The sequence below is a fragment of the Hipposideros armiger genome, unplaced genomic scaffold (genome assembly GCF_001890085.2).
Source record: "Hipposideros armiger isolate ML-2016 unplaced genomic scaffold, ASM189008v1 scaffold_20, whole genome shotgun sequence".
Classification (NCBI taxonomy): domain Eukaryota; kingdom Metazoa; phylum Chordata; class Mammalia; order Chiroptera; family Hipposideridae; genus Hipposideros; species Hipposideros armiger.
In genome coordinates this window covers 6,169,164-6,189,748 of record NW_017731370.1, presented here as the reverse complement: position 1 = coordinate 6,189,748, position 20,585 = coordinate 6,169,164, and the positions used below count along the sequence as shown (strand labels likewise).

At 38.7% G+C, this 20,585-nt stretch overlaps 1 protein-coding gene across 1 annotated transcript in view; it reads left to right on the top strand.

Annotated features, from left to right (window-relative positions):
• PLCB4 (phospholipase C beta 4) overlaps nt 1-20,585 on the top strand; it is a 168,515-nt gene that overhangs the window by 113,924 nt on the left and 34,006 nt on the right. The window contains exons 26-30 of the mRNA XM_019635242.1: nt 11,480-11,568; nt 12,322-12,472; nt 17,186-17,235; nt 17,370-17,435; nt 18,788-18,809. Coding sequence (XP_019490787.1) covers nt 11,480-11,568; nt 12,322-12,472; nt 17,186-17,235; nt 17,370-17,435; nt 18,788-18,809 — 378 coding nt within the window. The remainder of the gene's footprint in view (nt 1-11,479; nt 11,569-12,321; nt 12,473-17,185; nt 17,236-17,369; nt 17,436-18,787; nt 18,810-20,585) is intronic.

Below are 20,585 nucleotides of genomic sequence, written 5' to 3'. Positions count from 1 at the left end.
ATACAAATACAATCCAGAAATGTGAAATTGTTCAGAATGGATGTGGACATGTGTCGGTCCATGCTGAAGAAATATCTGTATTTGTAATGTAACATATTGCCAGGGTCAACAATTCTATAAGTATGGATCCAAATTAATCTCTTTAAAAATAATCCTGCAAGTATTCTTTCCTAAGGTGATGTTTTTATCAGAAGCATTTGAAATTGCTGTACTGATTTACCATTCATGGGATTTTGCAGTTAATGTTTTAATCTCAGATTTGACATTCAAAGACTTGTTTCAGAATTCTCCCTCTGGTCATCACTTTTATATGTGACATAGTAAGGCTTAATTAAGGGTCTTACCTGAAGATAACAAAATGGGAATGTGAGAACTCCCTTTTCCACATTTCTGATCTCCTTTACAGCATCTTGATTTGTATAATATGCTTATATATCCTCTGCTTAAGGAACCTTCCTAATTCAGATCTGAACATTTACGTGCTGAATCAGCATGGCAGGAAACCTCTTTGAATCCCTATTCCCAAGAGCATTTGTTTTCTCTGTTGATTTTATAGGAAAATTTTCAAAATGAAACTCTGCACCATCACACACTCCAGCATCTTCTAGGGAAAAAAAGAAAAGTTGTTGATACATATCATCAAAATTTTATTTGGCTAAAAAAAGATAATATGGATTCAGTCATTCATTCCACAAATATGTTTAGCAGGTTTTATTCTTCAAAAGGTTAGAGTATGTTAAAATATGTATCATAGATTCTGACAGCACAAAGAATAAAAGAATAATTGAAAGTAAATTTCACTGTCCAGAGAAAACTCCATTACCATATTGGTCCCTTTACTCCCAATCTCATTTCTTCTCTATTTTTAATTAAATTGGATCTTATTGTACATCCTCATTTGGACTCATTACTTCAGAGAGATAATCTTTGTTTTCACTTAATAGAGAATATTTTCCTATGTCATGAAATATTTTTATTGGCTGCATTTTATGTATACCATTCCATTTTATGTATACCATAATTTATTGATTAATAATGAAGCCAGTTTAGTTTTTCCTTTGCACCTAAGAACCCTAAATGTAAAACTTAGGAAATAATCATGATCTTTTCCTGAAGATGAAATTTTTGAAGTGGACTTGTTGTTATAAGGAGTGTGTACATATATAAACCTTTAAATTCAGATACCAGATAACACATCAGCAGTGTATGAGATATAACTTTTGTTGACATTTACTAATGTAATCCGTAAAAATGGTATTTCATTGATGTGTGTGTTTAAAATATTTTTTCTCAGAGGAAAAGATGTATTCAACAGTTATTAGTACCTGCCCTATAAATGGCCTGAGTAAAAGTAAAGTTGAAAACATCATGTACACTTACCCTCAAGAAGTTTCCAGCCTTATACACATATACATATACATGAGCAGGTACATGCATACACATAAATAAATGTAACCTATTATGTAAGTGTGCAAAGCGTGTAAGCCAAAGGGTGTCTTGAAGCATTGAATTAAGGAGTGGTGAACCAGAGTGGGAGTTCGGAGGTCTTCAGTAGCTATTTGGGCCTTGAAATATGAGTAATACATCACAGCAAAAAGGTAGACTGTTACCTCTCCACCCAGGGAAGCCGCTCATGACAAGCCCGTGGTAAGGAAAGTGCTGGGCTTATTTCTGCATTCTGAGGAAGCTGAAACAGGGTATTTTGTGCTAAAACTGAAAAGATCTGGTTCGTGTCTGAGGATACAGCCTCCATAACTAGTGTTACTCAGCAAAAGGGATGTGCTGTTCCTATTGAGTAATTTGGGCACCTGAAGGAAAATATGCACATTTTCAGAGCACTAAGTAATTTGGTAAATTATACCTTCTCCATTTTCAGGTGGATCGGTTTTTCCACAGTCACTCCACATCTTTAGATCCAGTTATAGACGTAAGACCTCTTATTCCTGACCAAGCTAATGAAGTCCCAACTTCTATAGCTCACCAAATACTTAACCTATTACTTTAATCAGATTGTTAAAAGCAAAGTTTAAAAAACCCATGCAGTAATGTCATGCAGCATCATTTGTATAAAAAATATCAGATACAACCTAAGTCCATCAATGCGGTCTGGGTAAATAGGTCATAGCCATTCTATAGATTACTACGCACCATTAAAAATCATGACTTGGATCTCAGTGTTTAGACAGAGAAAGATGACAGTGATATACTGCTGAGAGAAAAGTAAATTGCAAAACAATCTCATTATTATTTACAAAGACTTTAACTGTTTATACGTGGACATAAAGTCCACAGAAAAAATTCTGGAAGGATACACACCCAACTTTAATAATAGTTGCTCACTGAGACTGGAGGTAAGTGTTTAGTGGAACTAGCCAACTGCATTGGACAATTTCCAGAAACACCACAGAGAATATTCTGTCCAATATGGCAGCCTGCTATGGCAGGACTCCACTATTACTAACGGATTGTTTAAATTTAAGTAAGCATATATAACATTACTTTCTATAAATTAAAAAAAAGTTATTTTGCCCTATTTTTTCTATAACAGCAAGGTAATCTAAAATAGCACATAGAAAGCTTTTTAAAATATATATTTATTTTGAGTTTAGAAAAGAATAAAGAAAATTAAAGCAGCCTATTATCCTGCTACCTAGATAATTCTTGATATCATTTTAAAATAAAAGAAGTACATGAATGTCTTAAAATACCAGGTTTTAAAACATAAAGCATATCTCTATATTAAGGAAATATGTATATACATAAATGTAAACCTTATGTGTATATGTGTATATGAGTGTGTGTGTATATAGATATGTATATCTATATACATATTTTTTAATTTAACCAAATGAGATATATAATACACCCTGTTCTATGCTTTACTTTTCTTACATAATATATTATGGACAGCATTTCATGTCAATGCACACAAAACTTTTTAATTCTTTTTTAAGATTATATAATATTCATTATATATGTATATACCACTATCTGTTTATCCTTTGAGTTGGATCAATATTACTCCCATACATTATTTTTGAGACTGCCTATTCCTGTGGCCATTTTTGGATTCTGAAAAATTCTTAAATTTTTCTAGTAAAGGTAGTAAAAGTGACATCTCATCGTCTTAGTTTGCATATTTACAATTTTGAATCAGATTGAGCATATTTCATGTACTTCTTGGTCACTTGTATTCCTTTTCCAGAAAAATATTCTCTTAGTTCCTTTTTTTGTCTATAAGTGGGTGGTTCCTCTTTTTCTTAAGTAATTGTTTAAATCAAATTTTAATTTACTCGTAAGATCTCTCATAATTTCCAAAGTGGTCTCAAATACAGTTCAACATCTAGATAAAGTTCTATGAATATAATGTTTGGGGATTCAAAGACTCCCTTTTTTAACCTGATAGGTACTATTTCATTGACGCCACATAGCAGGTATGTAAGAATGCTGACTAGAGCCCCACAGGTTATTAGTTGTCTGACCTTGTATAAACTTGCAAATATTTTACATTTCATTGTTCTTATCTCAGCTCAGGGATAACAGCAGCCCCCACCTCATAAGTGAAGATCAAATGAGCGTGGAATAGGTCCCAACCATAGCAACCCCTCCATTAATTTTTTAATTTATTTTTAACAAGCTAAAGAAAAATTCATTGGTTATAGTTCCCTCTCCCTAACTTTACCCTTTAGTTTGCAGCAGTAAATTTTTTTTTGTCATAGCAATTCATCATCCTAAGAAACATCTCTTAATTTTGTGCCTAAGAATTTTCAGGATTCTAATACATTAGTAATGTTACCATAATGTCTGTAAGCACCAACAACTCTGTGTTCTCTGTGCTTTTTAAATGTATTTTAAATCTTAGTGAAGTCAGGTGGGTGGTTTCATTTTATAAAAACAAGAAAAATGTTCCTAAAAGGTTTTTCCAAGTTTAGACAATTCCTTAGGCAGGGCCTGGCCATTTACAGGAGCTGCTGGTCACTTATTTATTGGGGTTCTTAGGAGGTCACCATATGATGATGAATCCCTGCGGATGACATAACTTGGCACTTTTCCAATTGCCCATAATTATTCCTACCTTCTGGCATATTGCCTTTCAGAGCTTTGAACTCTGGGCCACCCCAATTCCCTCCAATATCAGATAGGTCTAAACCAGTGTTTTCCACCGTGACCCTCTTCCACTCCGGTCAGATCTGCTTCCCTTCCCTGCCCCCTCAGGAGACAGAGGCAGGGGGCTTTTAGTGCAACTGCTGCTTCTTCTCATCACTATAGTATATTAACTCCCAAGACACACAAAGGAATGAGTCAAGATGGCTACTAGAGCTTCTGGGCTCCTCGTAGATACAGTACCCCCACCACCACACCCCGCCTTATCCATTGTTTCTGCTATCCACAATCAACGGTAGTCTGAAAGTATTAAATGGAAAATTCCAGAAATAAACAATTCATAAGTTTTAAAGCATGCACCATTCTGAGTAGCATGATGAGCTCTTGTGCCATCCCGCCCCATCGCACACAGGACGTGAGTCATCCCTTTGGCCAGCATCTCCACACTAGACACTCTCCACCCGTTAGTCGCTTAGTAGCCATCTCGGTGATCAGAGTAAATGTCATGGTATTGCAGCGCCTGTGTTCAAGTAAGCCTTATTTTACTTAATACTGGCCCCAAAGTACAAGATGAGCGATGCTGGCAATTCAGATATGTGAAAGAGAAGCCATAAAGTATAATAATACTTCCTTTAAGTGAAAAGTTGAGTACAGTACAATAAGGTCTTTTGAGAGACAGACCACAGTCACATGACTTTTATTACAATATATTGCTATAACTTTTCTATTTCACTATTATTTATTGTTGTTAATCTCTTACTGTGCTCAATTTATAAATTAAACTTTATCATAGATATGTATGTATAGGAAAAAAAACATAGTATGTATATATAGGGTTCAGTGCTATCTGTGGTCTCAGGCATTCTTTGGGGTGCTTGGCATATATCCACTGCAAATAAGGGGGGACTACTATAATTTTGTTCCTAAGTGGCCTAGATGTAAAATATCTCTGGGCTGAAGAACAGAAGTGAAGTCTCTTAACTATCAGAAACTAAACTGTGACATGAAAAACAAAAAATGGTAACATCTAAGAGAGGGATGACTAGGGATGAATCAAGAAGTCTCCGTTTAATTTTTTCAATATTATTTTTCTACTGAACATACAGTAAAACAGTTGTTGTGTATTCCCACACTCATGCAGTAAACAGAAGTACTGGGTTGGGTGCTAAGGTACACTTTCCTGGGTCAAATCCGGTGAGACTCAGAGGACGGGGCTGACTTGCTGCTTTGTCTGTAGGTGTAAACGCTGCTGACAGTGTCACTAGTCATTACAGCAGCTTTATCACTATTAGCCGCTGCTTTTGGTGATGGGAACAGTTTCCAAACCTGCTGACAGTTAAATGAGTGTCAGTATTTCTCTTTTCCCACCCACTATGGCTTGTAATGGGTTTTCTCGTTTGCATTTCTTTTAGTATTGCTGAGTGGTAGGGAGGAGAATAAATAAAAGAATTGATGCTATGCTTCCAAAATCTATGCAGCATTATATTTCAATGTTACTCAGAGTTGTGGTTCATGAGCACTTTGTTCCTTGAGCCATGCTTATTACCGCTTTTATAACCACAGATTTTGTCTACTCTTCTGCAACTAGGCTAGTTCATGTAAGCAAAGCTCAAGTGACCCTTCATGTATTTGCCCAGTTCCCCTTTCCACCTCCTTTATGACTAAAGCTACATCAAGGGGCATTGGGAGGGTTGTAGGGGTCTTCTTCTTTACTCTGCCCAGAATCTTCACAGGATTGCTTCCAACCCCTTTGCAAAGCTAGTTGGCCGTTTCTTACATCAGATAGTTCCAGAAGAGGCACCTCTTTAATTAGGATGCCATTCCTGGTGTATGAGCTCAGGTTTTCCTGATAAAAGGTAAAGTAGTTCCGTATTGTCCTCTCCTTCATGGATACTGAAACGCCTTATCCTATCAAATGTTTTTTGAAAAACCGATTTGCATAGCAGTGGTATCCATTTCTATGGCCTCTTCTGAACTACAGAAAATATTAGTAAGCATGCCAAGAAAAAAAGCTCTGGAGGAAAATGGGTTGGAAATGGATTACAGTAAAATACATTGGGAATTGCTAGGCTAAGCGAATTTAAACAGGCTTTTTATTGCATAGTTCCTGGAGATGTACTGTGGAGCCTGACAAGAAGGGGACCCGTGAACATTTCTCATTCCGGTTTGGCCGCAGGACCCTTTTGCCCCTGTGCATGTAGTGCATCTAGCATTCTAGGAAATGCAGTTTGGGGAATCCTTAATGATTTGGTAGAAGCTAGAAGAGCTCATCCAAATTCATAGCTATGGGATTTGTTGATCTTTATTAGCATCGCTTTGCAGCCAGTAGAGGAACATGTACTTTCTGCTGCCTTTATTTCTTGATGAGCTAGAAAAAGTAAAGTAAGGAATGGGAGGAAACCTGGGCCAGGAATAAGCACATGGGGGAGGGGAGGGGAGTGTCCTAGGAGCCATGGTTTGTGCTCACCACTGAGTCACCCTAATCAAATGCCTTGCAAAGCAATGGTTAAACAAACAAGCAAACAAAAACCAGAGTTCTGAAAAGCTTATAAGTATCAGGAAGTCTGTACTAAGGGATGAATCTCTCTCTTCTTTTCAGGACTTGGGAAAGCCTAATTGATGCTTTCAAGTCCATATGGAAATGATGGGTGAGAGAGAGGAAGGAGAAAATAGAATATACATGGAAAGCCTTCACCGGAAGAGACTAGCCTTTTAGACATGGCACTAAACCCCAAAATAGATGGTATTAAAAAAAAATACAAATAAGCAAAATTTCCATTAAGTCCAGAAGGAAGAAGCAAGTGAGAAAAATCAAATTGCTTTCTTTTTTTTAAAAAAAGGAAAGGTTCCAGAGCTTGAGCCATGGCCTCTAAGTATGTAGAAAATGTTAGCTCACCTGTGGGTTCTGTAGAGTCAGAGATTGTTAGATGTTCAGTGTGGCTAGTCCCTGGACAGACCTATTCACGCACTCGTAAATGTTATCTGCCTTTAAAATTTACTCTTGCCACAGTGGTTTGTCCTGGGGAATGCTGAAATATGGGGGATACAGCTAGCCACAGTGTTCCCCCACATGAGGGGAAAAGCCCTATGAAATGTCAGATGGCACCAAAGTAAGATGCCAGGTTTATTGGAATATGCAAAACTTTGGCCAACACTATCCCAGAAGTATTTAACTGCTCCTAAAATCTTTTTTTCTGGGCTGAGGCAAGGAAAAAATAAGTCACATTTTCAAAGAGTTATACTAGTATATAAAGGTATGAGATATTTGAGATAAAGCTCATTCTCTGATTATACATTATTTTACATGTAATTAAAAATCAGTTTCCATATTTGATATAGACTGCATATCAAGTAAGGAAGCTGTGTGTGTGTGTGTGTGTGTGTGTGTGTACAATGTATATATTTAAAACTAAGGTGTATCTGCCTCTGGCCAGAGGAAAAATTGGGTCACAGTAGAAAAATCATCTAAAAGATATGAGGACATGGGCTGGCCGAGTGGCTCAGTTAGTTAAGAGCTCGCTCAAGAGTGTGAGCTCTGAGCAACAGCGGTTCGAGTCCCGGCCCGAGCTGAGCTGCCAACAGGTGGCAGGATGGCTCAGCTAAAAATAAAATAAAATAAAATAAAAAAATAAATAAAAGATATGAGGATAGGCCTTGGCTCCCTAATCCTGAGCCCATTTTCCTTTGGTTGAATACTTCCGGTGGAAACATCCCAGGTGTACAGGTGCTGCCCTGTGCATTGATCTATTACTCTAGCTGCAGAATGAGCACCTGCTGTCACATGGAAAATTATATGTGCTGAATGTGTCTAATTTATTATTCAAAATTGCCAGGAATGAAGCACCTATTGCAAATAACCTGCTAACATAAACCTTGTCTAAGGCATTTAGCCATTTTGTAATCTTCTCTTTGTACCATGTGATTTAAATTGAACAAGCCTTATTTATACTTTGTGTATTTTTGTTGCCATTTGCTCAAGATCACTATTATATTGTATTATGATTGGATGCCATTATGTTGTATATTGTAAAAAAATCTTAAGGTAGTATGTAACTGCAATTAAGGCATCTCATTTAAACTCAAATAATAAGGCAGGATTTCAGAATCTGGGGACATAAGCTAGAATTCTAGAATTGATAATTGAAAATAGATTTAAGCAATGGTATTTATCATGTTTTGCACTACGATATTTCTTGCAAAGTCATCTTTTATAGTAAAATTGAAAGCCCATCTATATATCGAGCAGTAGGGAATAGTTTGGTACATAAACTCAGTGGAACATTAGCCACGCACTAAAGATAATTTTCAGAACTATACAGATACAATTTTAAGGAAACCACATAAAATATGTATTCATATGTAATAGATAAAATTATATAAAAATATACTAAAATGAAAGCTTGGTTAGGATGGAAGGAAAATGGACCATTTCATTCTTTAATATCTTGCTTTATTGGTTTTATAATTGGTTTTAAGTGATTAAAAAATTATCTGGGCCGGCCGACTGGCGCGATGGATAAGAGCTGGCTTGGGATGCCAGAGGGGCCCGGTTCGGATCCCACATATAAGGGCTAATGACACTGCCCTCTACAGCTAAGATGCTGAACAACAGCTCAACCTGGAGCTGGGCTGCCATGAGTTGCCGGCGACTGCGTAGGCTGCAGCCCCTGCTGCAGTGGGTTGCCATGGGCTACCGTATGTAGCCAGCAGCCAGCGTGAGTGGCCAGCAGCCGCCAGGAGCGGCCGTCCAGAAGCCAGCGACTGATCTGCCTCGCCCGGGAAGAGCGCAATGATGGTGCCAACTTGGGCCAGTGAAGCAACGTCCTCCACAACTAGACTGAAGAACAAAACGACAGCAACTTGTCTGTTCCCATTCCCCCAATAAAAATCTTTAAAAAAAAAAAGTTATCTGTTTTTCCTACTGGATGGACTACCCGTTACCCTTCAAAAATGCCATATACTCTCTTCAGACCCCCAAACTGATTGTATATCATTAAAGATAAACAAGTATTTGTTTCCTAACAAGCCAGCCCTGTGGGTCACCCCTGAAATGTACCAGTGGGAAGCCGAGGCAGAGTGTGTACAATGTGAGAGTGTCCTGGGGGGCTTCCCGATAGGTCTTCTCCAGGAAAGGGCAGGAGAGATCCGTGTGCACAATTTAAGTTCCACTTTTCCCCATAACAGTGTGGACAAGTGGAAGGAGGAAGCCTTTGGGAAACAGTCACAAATGGGCTAAAAGTCCTGAGCCCACCCGATGAGTTTGGCACCACGACAGTGGGGTAAACAGGCTTTATCTGCCTCCATGTGACCCTATGAAGTCAGAGCACTTCCTATGCAGTATTCTTGCAAAAGAGAAAGTCAAGCTTTTGAGTTAAATGATACAGCAGGAAACGTACAGATTCAGAATGTGGGACATTTTATAGGACTCCTGATCTCTCTCTCTCCAACAAGTCTATGCATTATGAAAAATAAATAGTAGGAGGAACTATTCTAGATGAAATAGATTTCAGAGACATGGTGCAGACTTTGAATCTTTAGTCAAACAGACTAACTGTAAATAGGGGAAATACCAGCGTGAGCCATGTATTATATACCATCGCAAGGAGTTTCTGCCAATTTTGTTGGATACAGTACCGGTATAGTTGGTTCCAAAGACAATGCCCTTTTTTTTTAGAGATGCATAGAGAAGTAATTAGGAATGAAATAAGATTTCTGAAATTTGCCTTCAGCTATTTCAGGAGAGAGAAGAGAGAGAAAGGAGAAAAGGTAGGATAGATAAAGGAAATGTTGGCAGACTGTTTACAATTGTTGGGTCTTCACCATCAGTATATAGGGGATTGTTTTACTTTTTTGTCTACTTTTGTGTGTATTTGAAAATTGTCATAAGGATTTAAAATAGACAACATACATTCCTAGAATATTAATTTCTGAAAAATAATTCTCTGTGGGTTTTTCCTACGCATGATTTAAGGGCTAATTTGTCCACATTCCCCATTATGAGGCAAAGAATGCTTAAGGACATGAGTGATAACTAGAATGAAACCTTTTCATAGATCACTGGTAGGAGAATAAATTGATGCAACTTCTGTGGAGGACAATTTGGCAATAACTCCCAAAAAAGGACAAATACCCTTACCCATCATTCTAACTTCTAGGAATTTATCCTGTGGACATATGCAGAGGTCTCCTATGAGAGATGATCAAGGATGTTCACTGCAACACTGTTTATAATAGCAAGGAACTGGAAATAATCGAATAGTGTATCAATAAGGAACTGGTTAAATGTATTATGGCCACTGAGAAAATAGAATAGAAGCAGCCCTTAAAAGTAATGTTGTAGGTCTACATTGCTGAAGTGGAAGTATTTCCAAGATATGTGAAATTTAAAAATAAAAAAATAGGTGTAGAAAACTATGGATCCACTTGGAGTTTTAAAAAATATATAAAGATATAAGAAATTGGTAACACTAGTTAGCTACTGAATGTAAAATTGGCAGGAGAGGAGATTTTTACTTTGCATTTTATGTAGTTGAATGTTTGTCGTGTCATGTGCATATGTTATTTTCTGTTATAAAAGGGAAAAGAAAAAAATTTAAACTGAGAAAAATTATCTTGAGAATGTAATTATGAAGGTGATTCTGCTAGGGGGAAATTGATAAACATATAATTTTAAATTTTGTAAATTGTGTACTGTTTGAAGGTAACAAGAATATTCCTTCTATAGTATTGGTCAATTATGCAAAATTATATGAAATTCTGTTTGAAAGTACTTGAATCTCTTCAAATGGTGTTATATAAAAGATGGAATTTTACTGTTTTTCAGTGCAAATTATAGCCTCAACACTACTGGAGAAATATTTCAGTTTATCTACCATGGGACAAAATTAGCTTTAAATGTGCATTAACCTGTATCTAAAAATCAGATTTAGAGCTAGTGGCATCTGCTATGCTTCAAGTACTTTTGACTTTCATCATCTCACTGAAATCTCAAAGTATGGCTGCAGAGTAGCAGTTCTAATTATCAGATGAAGAAACTGGGGATATTAATCAACTTACTCAAGGTCACAGAAGTAACAGTCAGGAACCCAAGGCAGCTTACGTGGCTTACTCTGCCACAGTCTTCTTAATTTGGAAAAAAAAACGAAGGGAAAATAAGAAAAAATCATCTGAGAAAATCATCAAGATCCTTGCCTTCTTATTTCTTTTCTGCAACTAGATGTGCTCTCTGAACTTGTCATGTCCTAGGAGAGAGAACTTAGAGAGCATAATGGGGGTCCAGGATTCTGGATAGTGCATTAGCAGAATTTTCTTGGATATTTTCAGCAAAACAGAGAATTAACAGCTCAGTGTTCTTTCCCCCTCCCCCACCCCCCAGATATTGTGGATGCTTTATCAGATCCAAAGAAGTTTCTTTCAATCACGGAAAAGAGGGCAGACCAAATGAGAGCTATGGGCATTGAAACCGTAAGTAGCAACAGTCAATTAAAGGCAGCCAAATAGAAGAAAGTTGTTAAACAGTGATTACAAGAGTAAGACAAAGTAATATATTAATATCACAAGTTTGAAGAAGGTTTTTGAAACTGAACTTATCAATTCAACAAAATAGTTTCAAGGGTCAATGAGAGTATAGCATATTTAGTAAAATATGACCACCATCTTAAAGAAGCCACTTAATCACCATGGCTTGACTTACATCTGGGAACCCTTGCCCCACTAGAAACTAAATGAAAAGCATCCATGATGCTTTTAGGAATGTTTAAAATACATGATGATTTTGTGATACACTGAAATACCAGCAAATTCAATTCAATAACTGAGTGAAACTGACATTTATGATTTTTTTTTTGTATTTTACCAGTCTTGCATCCAACCTTCTTCCATTTCAGTGCACACTTGTGTTGTTTGTTTCTTTGTTTGTAAAGTTCCCTTTACAATACTCCTCAGTTTGGAGCGGAAGCAGCAACCTCTCCAGCAGCTAGAAAAAGAGAAGTTACACCCTGCTTGTAAAGGAATTGCATCTTCTTTCCTTGGCTTCGTCCTTTGCCTCAAGCCTGAGGAAATCCTATAACGTTCCCTCCTGCCAGGCAAAGATCTGTTAAGACAGTTAAAGGGGAGAAGTTGAGTGGCACAGACTTGATTCAGTAAAACAGAGAATGCGCAAGACAGTTGAGCTCGAGGTGGCATTCATTTGGGTTAATATAAACATTTCTGTTCCAGAGTGACATAGCCGATGTGCCCAGCGACACTTCTAAGAATGACAAGAAAGGAAAGGCCAACACTGCCAAAGCAAATGTGACCCCACAGAGCAGCTCCGAGCTCAGACCAACCACCACGGCCGCCCTGGGATCTGGTGTGGAAACCAAGAAAGGTAAAGGAGAGTTGTGTAGGCTCCTTATCTACTCTGGCACGTTTAGAAGGTAAAGAGTCTTTTACGAAGGTATTTAGAATTGTGAATTTGCAGTTTTTATTGCCCCGTAAAACTGAAGATCGGCCTGCATTCTTATGGATTGGACAAACTGCTTAATGTCCCGGTATTTCACGGGGAGTCAGGATTTGTGTTTTCTCAGCTAGATCCACTGCACCCTAGTTACACTGGGTACAATATCCATAGTTTTAGAAAATGTTTACATTTAGTGTTCTTTTTGGAAAGAGTTTCCACACAGTGAACTTCACTAACTTCTCCCTCCTCTGTCCCAGGTACCACCACAGATCCATACCTGGACAGGCAATGGGCTCATGAACCAACAGAATCATGATTTCTCAGACATTTCTAGATTCTCTTATTGACAGTTTCCCCCCTCTGGTAGATATTTAGCATCCATGATAATGTGTTTGTAAAATTATCAGATGGGTGATTGAAGGCCAATTTTATCGTCACTCGTGGATGAAACAAAAGATCGTAAAAGGTGTCATCGCAAAGAATTATGTGTTCCATGTGCTAATATTCAGCTGGTACGTAGGGGGACAACTATACCAGTTATTTAAAGATGGCTTCCATTCTTGCTGGGCAGGTATCCTTTCTGATTGGATGGTGCCCATCCTATACTGGTAATTAAACATTTTACATATCCTCCTTGACCATGAATCATTTACTATATTCACTCTCCTTACTTTAATTAGAATTTCTCTTTTCCCTATTGATATTTTACTCAATACATATATTTCCCAGTTATATGTGAATTCACTGTCCTTGGTGTAAGGAAATCAAGTTGTTTATACACTTGAGTACACATAGTGTTCAGTTAACCATGCAGTTTAAGGTAAGAGAAAATACACGTTTTCCTAAACCAAAGCTACCTAGTAATATAGCAAGGAAGTGTGCATGGAGCTTCATGAAACAAATTAGAAATTGAGACTGCACAAAAGTTGCCCAAATTGTATTTTGTCTGCAGCTGTTTTTCTGTTCTTCCCTGGAAAGAACATGGAGCAAGATAATGGTGCAGCCTTTGGGCATTCGTACCAGCGCTAGTCGTTGTTACCATTAGCCACTCAGACAGAGATAGACAGTGGAAAATGAGAGAGCTTCTGTTTAGTTCAAGTTCTTGTATCACATCTACTTAGCAAAAAGACATTTGTACTCATAATGGGTTAAGCGGCCTGAAACACAGTGCAGCGTGACCAGCTTATGGGAGACAAAGTAATCCTAGTTCTAGAAGGGAACATGTTTGCATTTGGAACTCATCCCTGGTTCCAAATGGCTGCATTTGAAGGAGCCAAGCAGCTCTCACTTCCACTCCAGTCTCCTCAACAGACGTCCTAAGAAAGAGAGTCTACGTACTGTTTCACTTTGGCCTTTTATTCAGGAGACTTGGGAGCCTCCTTTAAGTGACAGTGCCTGATTCTATAATAAATGCCTTCACACCTTCAGGGACCTCACATGGTCAGAGTCGTAAGATAGGGCAGCCTCCCACACAATGGCCAGCCCAAGGAGTGGTCAATGAGGGCTGACCCCTCAGAAACAGGAGGGGTGAGGGCATCCCTTCCAGCAACGATCCCAGAGAAAACTTATGGATGAGATCCCAACTGAGCTGGGCCTTGAAACATAGGCCTGACTTGAACAGGAAGAGAAAGCAGAGGGGCCAAGAGAAGGCAGCCTGGGAAGAAGCAACATAGGAAGCAACCTAGATGTAGGAAAATGGGGCAGGCCGCGTGCTGATAGGTAGTGGTGAGTAGTTCATTTATCCTGGTCTGGATAGGGTTCTAGGATCACTGGAAAAGGCAATGGAGAATGACAATCAAAGGAGTGTTTTAAGAAGATTAATATAGTCTTAGCAGACGAACTAATTGAAAACGGGAGACAGATGCTAAGGGCCAGTTAAGAATTATGGTAGTCATGCTGCTATTATAACACTTATCACATTATATATTTATATTATATTTATATAATGTGATAACAACCAGAGAAAGGGGTCATTGCAGGTAAGACCTCACCTCCTTCATCAATGTGTCTTTGGAACCATGCCTAGTAAAGATCTAACAGTCTCTTTTCTTAGGAAGTAAATGGCTGATTAATGAATGACCCATGCTATTGGCTAGGAGGATCTGGATTAAGTGGAAAGTATTTAACGGGAAAGAAGGAAGAGAAGGAAGAATAGAAATAAGTTGGTAACTTATTGGGCCTTAGGGAGGATGAGGGTCAGTGGTTATTCAGAGACTTTAAGGACAGACAGGTCACACATAGATGATGCCATTGAGAGTAGAGAAGTGAAGAGGTGGAACTGCTTTTGGTGAGATGATTCCGGTCCTGGATATCATCAAGTTCAAGTTGTTGATGACACACCTGAGTAGAATCATGTGACAGCAGAGCTGTGGTAGGTCTAGAGGAAGGAGGAGGAAGAGAGGGAGGGAGGGAAGGAGGGAATAAGAATGAGAATGAGAATGCTTGGAAAGGTAGAATGAATAGAAAAAAACAGAGATCTATGTTATAGGAAGAATGAGTTTTGAGAAGGTATTATGGATAGTCTATAAAAGTTAAGACTGACAAATTAATGTTGAATTAGACATGCTTTGATGATGAAGGTGGAAATCGGGTTAGAAAAATTTGATGATTTAAGACATAAAATGGTCGTTATGAGGACAGTAGCATGCTGATACGAACCAATGAAAAGAAAGAGAAGGAAAATGCATGAAAGGACTATATTGAAACAAGCCTCTGGGGAAGAGCTGAGTTAAGGGAAAGGGAGCGATCCTGCTGCATAAAGAGGGAAGAGAGATGTTCTGTCCAAGCCAAGAAGAAAGATGAGTGAAGAGAAGTCTCAGGGTAGAAGGAAAGAACTCTTGACAGAAGGTGTATCAGTTAGCATATGCTGCATAATGCATGACCTCAAGTTTTATTGGCTTAAAACAACCATCACTTATTGAGGTTATGTTTCATTCGGTTGGTTGGTCTGAGCTGGTTTGGCTGATCTCTGCATGTCTTGCCCATGCATTTGAGGTTGACTGGTGGGTTGGATGAGAATTATTGCTCATGAGGTTATCTGGGCGGTTTTCTAGTCATGGCTTGGTTAGTACCACTGAGTTGAACAGGCAACACTGCTGATCTTAGCTGTACTCACTCATGTTTAGGGTTTAGTGAGCTTTAGGTTGATCTAAGGTGATGTTGGCTGGACAAGTGGACTCTCTCCCATGTGGACTTTCATCTTCCATCAGGCTAGCCTGGGCTTGTTCACATGGCAGTGGCAAGGTTCTAAGATGGAGAACAGGAGTGTGGAAGGCCCATTGAGTCCTAGGCTTAGAAGTGGCACAAAGTCCTTTCTACTACATTTCCTTCAACAAGCAAGTCACATAGCCAAGCCCAGATTCAAGGGTTGGGGAAACAGACACCACATCTTGATAGGAGGACCTCCAAAGTCACTTGACGAAAGGTATGGAAACAGGGAAAGTAAAGGATTTGGGCCATTTTTTCAATCAGTCTACCACATTGATCATAATATCCAGGTTAATAATCAAGTAGGGGTGATACTAGAGGGAAGAGCTATGCTAGAAAAGGAAAAGGTTAAAGGAGCAAGGAACAGATGAGGGTAAGAAGATGTGAGGGAGTGAGTAAAGTTGACAGTATGGGATTGTGGTCAGAAAGAGGCACTTCTAAGCAACAGGTCTTGGAGGAAGGACAGTTTCAAACAGTGTTAACATACCATTTATAGCTGTCAGTGGGAGGTGAGGTAAAGTAGAGAAGATTTCTGGAATGGAATGCATCATAGAAATGAGAAGGAAAATAATGAAATGGACTCTTCTCATGGATACTGAATCTCTCTGGGGGAGGCTTAGGAATGCTTACATAAGAAAACCATGAGCCAGATGCTGAAGTTCATGGAGCAGGCGAATGTACAACCTAGAAGGACGCGTGTGGAGGTCGCAGGCTCAGCAGAACCTCGCCTAAGTGAGGGGCCTGTCCTTTTGCTTGGTAGCATTGAGGAGAATGGTATAGAAGTACAAGGGAGAAATTTCTAGGTGTTCTTCCCACTCTTCTCTAGGAATCAGGGAGCTGGGTGTGGGGAGAATCGGGAAATAAACTCTATTCTGGTGGCCTTTGTGGGACGAGATGTCATTTGAGAAGGCAAACTTCCATTTTCTCTCTAGAGAACTGTCTTAATTTGGGTCACCCTGAAACAGAACCTGAGATAAAGTTTCAAGTACAGGTAGTTTATTGGGGTTGGGGGTGTACAGTGGACACAGGTACGGGTGCGGAGAAGTGATACAAAGAAGAAAAGATAGCCAATAATCAGAGTGTTTTCAAGCTTGTTACCACTGAGGCACCTGGAGCTCAATAGCTCTGAAAAGACACCCTAGCTGCTTCATTGGCCCTGTCTTGCTTTTCTCACCCCCGTAGGGGTTTCTCCGGAGAGCCTTCCCTCAATAAATCATGTGCACACAAATCCCCATCTCAGGCTCTGCTTGTAGGAAACACAACCTAAGACAATAAGCATTTCAGTTAAGTGTCTAGTTAATTGTTTTGTAATAAGAAATGAAGATGTTTATATCTATAACATTACACTCAGGTGAAATTTCAAAACTGAATTTTCAATTAGCAGATATTCTCTCTACCTTTTAATATACACAATGTCTAATCTTTTTTTAAAAGGTATTGAACTCATCCCTCAAGTAAGGATAGAAGATCTAAAGCAGATGAAGGTAAAATTGTTCAGTTATTTCCCAAGCACTCTTGTGTTATACATACTGGTGAGACCAATGTATTTTTGTTTCTCACCGAGTATAATCATCGTGACTGCAAAACACATTTTGGATCCTCTTTGTTTCTCCCACAGGCTTACTTGAAGCATTTAAAGAAACAACAGAAAGAGCTAAATTCTTTAAAGAAGAAACATGCAAAGGTATAGTGTTCTGATATTTTGTGTGTAGTTTAGTTTGCCTGTTTGTTTGTTTTTGTTTTTGTTTTCTTTTAGCTTTCTGATGAAAACTTAAAGCTACTATTTTGTGTTATGGACCAGTGAATTCTTCACCACCAAAACCATTACTTAGAAATTGCTTCCAGGCAACAGTATCTGTATTTTAATTGGTTAGAAATAAAATTAAAACATAGAATCCCTTTGGGATCTGTTGTCACTGATTTGTAATCTGAATTTCTAACACCTACTTCAAAAGCATAACAAAGCTTCACCCATTTAGAAATTGTTTCATCATATGATTTATCTACACAAGTGGGCCATAGCCTGACTTTTGAAGACCAGCTCACAATCTTAGCCTCTAGGTCCTGAAATTCCCTGGGTCACTGGCATATAGTTTGCCCCATAGAGTGCATGGAGGGAGATGCTGACAAGCTCTAAACCACTCATCCGGCCCTTAGAGACAGAGCTCTTCTCACTTTCTCCCTATTATGTAAACTCTGCTCCATGGCCTACTTCTGACATAGTTATTGTTTTCCTTTTTACCCATAAGAAGAGGTCTCTTGACAGTGATCGGGAAAACTTATAAGAGCTAGTTATAAGCTGAAGAGAGCAGCAGCCGGTGGCCTCAGGAATTTTAGGATAGGTTGAAAAACTTCACAGCACTCAGACACCGACCCGCTCTCCATCCTCTGCTCACAGAGAACAGCAGAAAATGCAATACCTCATTCCTTTCTAAGATGCATCACTATAGAGCTGCTGCCACTGGACAGATAATGGGTGTCTCTTCCATTCAGGACAGTGAAAGCCAGAGAAACTTCATTTCTTCAAAGGACCTCTGAGTTCTTTTAAACTAATCTTGAGTTCCCACTTCTTTATATTCTGACCCAAGCCTCAAACCAAGGCATGTGCTACAGAGCTGGACTTGAGTGATAGATGCTTGAATCACTCCACATATTAAGCTGCAGCATGGCCTGGAACTATGTCGTTTCTTTAACAGTGCGTGCTCCTTTGAGGAAGTTGGCCTTCTCTTGCCTAATAAGCATCCCTATGTTATTGAACTGATGGCTTAATGGATTTGCTGATATTGAGGTCACTTCAAAGACTGTTTGCTCCTAAATTTCATGAACAATTCCATTCGGTGGAATTCCTTTCATTGCCCATAGGGGAAATTTGCTACAGGTTTTTATAAGTGTGGGATGTGGGAGACAAGAGCTATTTAAACTAGTGATTTCAGTTTTGTTGGTCATTGGCAATGACCTAGAATATGGAAAGGGAACAGAAAAGCAGAGAGAAAAGGAAATACGAGAGAATACAATCTAAATTACTTTAATTATTAGGAACGGAGTTGGTACCCGTATGGTAAGGCATCATTCAGCAGATTTTTCCTTCCATTTAAACTGGATCTCTATCATTGAGTCAGGCATTTTAGTGGCCTTTGGACTACTTGGAAACTTAAAATTTTTGGCCTCATCCTCATTTACTATTTCCTTGAGGCATGAGCAGGAAATATACTGTGACAGATAATAATGATAATGGCAACTAGAATTTTTTCATGCTCAGCACTTTCCAGATGCTGTGCTCAGCACTTTAGATTTATTATCTCATTTAATACTCTCAACCCTATAAGGTAAATTCTATTTAAGTTCCTATTTTGCATGTGAAGAAATAAGGGATTAGAGAGGTTAAGCAATTGAATTAATGTCCCAGAGTCAGAGAGCAGCAGAGCCAGTATTTTAGACCAAATCATCTGAGTCTAGAACTGCATTATTCTGTGTGAAATATTAAAGACTTCAATAAGCAAACAAGTTCTCCTCAGTGCATGAAATGCAGTGGCAGCACATGGAATGTTATGACAATCTCCATCTAGTTTGGACAGTGTCACTATACTGGTTACTTAGACAGCTACTAAGCGTGATCCTCAATTCTTTAGAACTTGACCTACCTAATACTGAGCAGAGTGGTCTGCTGGTTTCCTTATATAAACCTTTCAGTACAAACTGATTCAGGTCAGGTAACAGGCCTATCTGCTTAATCAAAAAAGTGTCTAAGATGGTGTCCTAGCTTGGGCTTCTATAGCAAATTGCCACAGAGCAGGTGGCTTAAAAGGCAAACATTAATTCCTCACAGTTCTGGAGTCTGCAAGTCCAAGATCAAGGTGCAGCAGATTCAGTGTCTGATGAGAACCCCGGTCTCTGGTTTGCAGATGACCTCCTTCTGCTGTGTCCTCTCCTGTCTCTTCTAATAAGGACACTAATCCCATCCATGAGGGCTCCACCCTTATGGCCTAATCATCTCCCATCACACTGAGGATTAGGGCTTCAATGTAAGAATTGTGGAGCGGGAATACAAACATTCAGCCCATAGCAGATAAAATATTCTTTTCCCATGAGACAATTTAGAGGGGGCTTTAGTAGGTCTTCCTCTCCACCTCAAACACCATTGCACTTCGACCCTTCCATTTTCTTCACACTTTTTGGCAGGGAAATATTCATATTATTTAATAACTAGTAAATCCCAGGTAGCTGAAAGAATCCAAGGTGCCATCCTTTGCAGAAAACAGCCTTGAGCTTCTGGGAGCCCACATTATAAGAGAAGCAAAACCTAAAAGATGTTAAGTCTCCCTAAGTCCTACCTAAATTTGCATAGACTTTTATAACAGTGTGCGGTTTTTTGCAGGAAGCTTTCAAAATTCCTTAGGCCAACTAACAAAGCTAAATTGCCACTGTAAAAGCATTTCTGAGCAGGGGGATACATTTCACAACTTGTTTTTCATATCTTCGCATACTGCAGAAGTTCAAGTTACAAGTGTGTGATTGTAAGTTTTTGAATGAATTCCTTCTCCCACATTAATTACATAGAGGGCCCACTTTTATTCAGTTCGTTTTGGCAGTATAATTTATGAACTCTGAATTCTATAATCTTTTTACATAAAACTACTACTACTAAGAAGGCTAACATCTATTTAATGCCATTTTTATGCTTGTCAATTGCCCGATGTGGTCTAATCCTTAGAGCCAAAAATTTAAAACCCAAAGTTGGATATATATCCCCCGTAACATGTTGGAGGAAGAATTATAACTCAGATGCCTGTAGGGACCAAGCAAGAAGTAAATAAAGGAAGTTGGCCAGAAAACA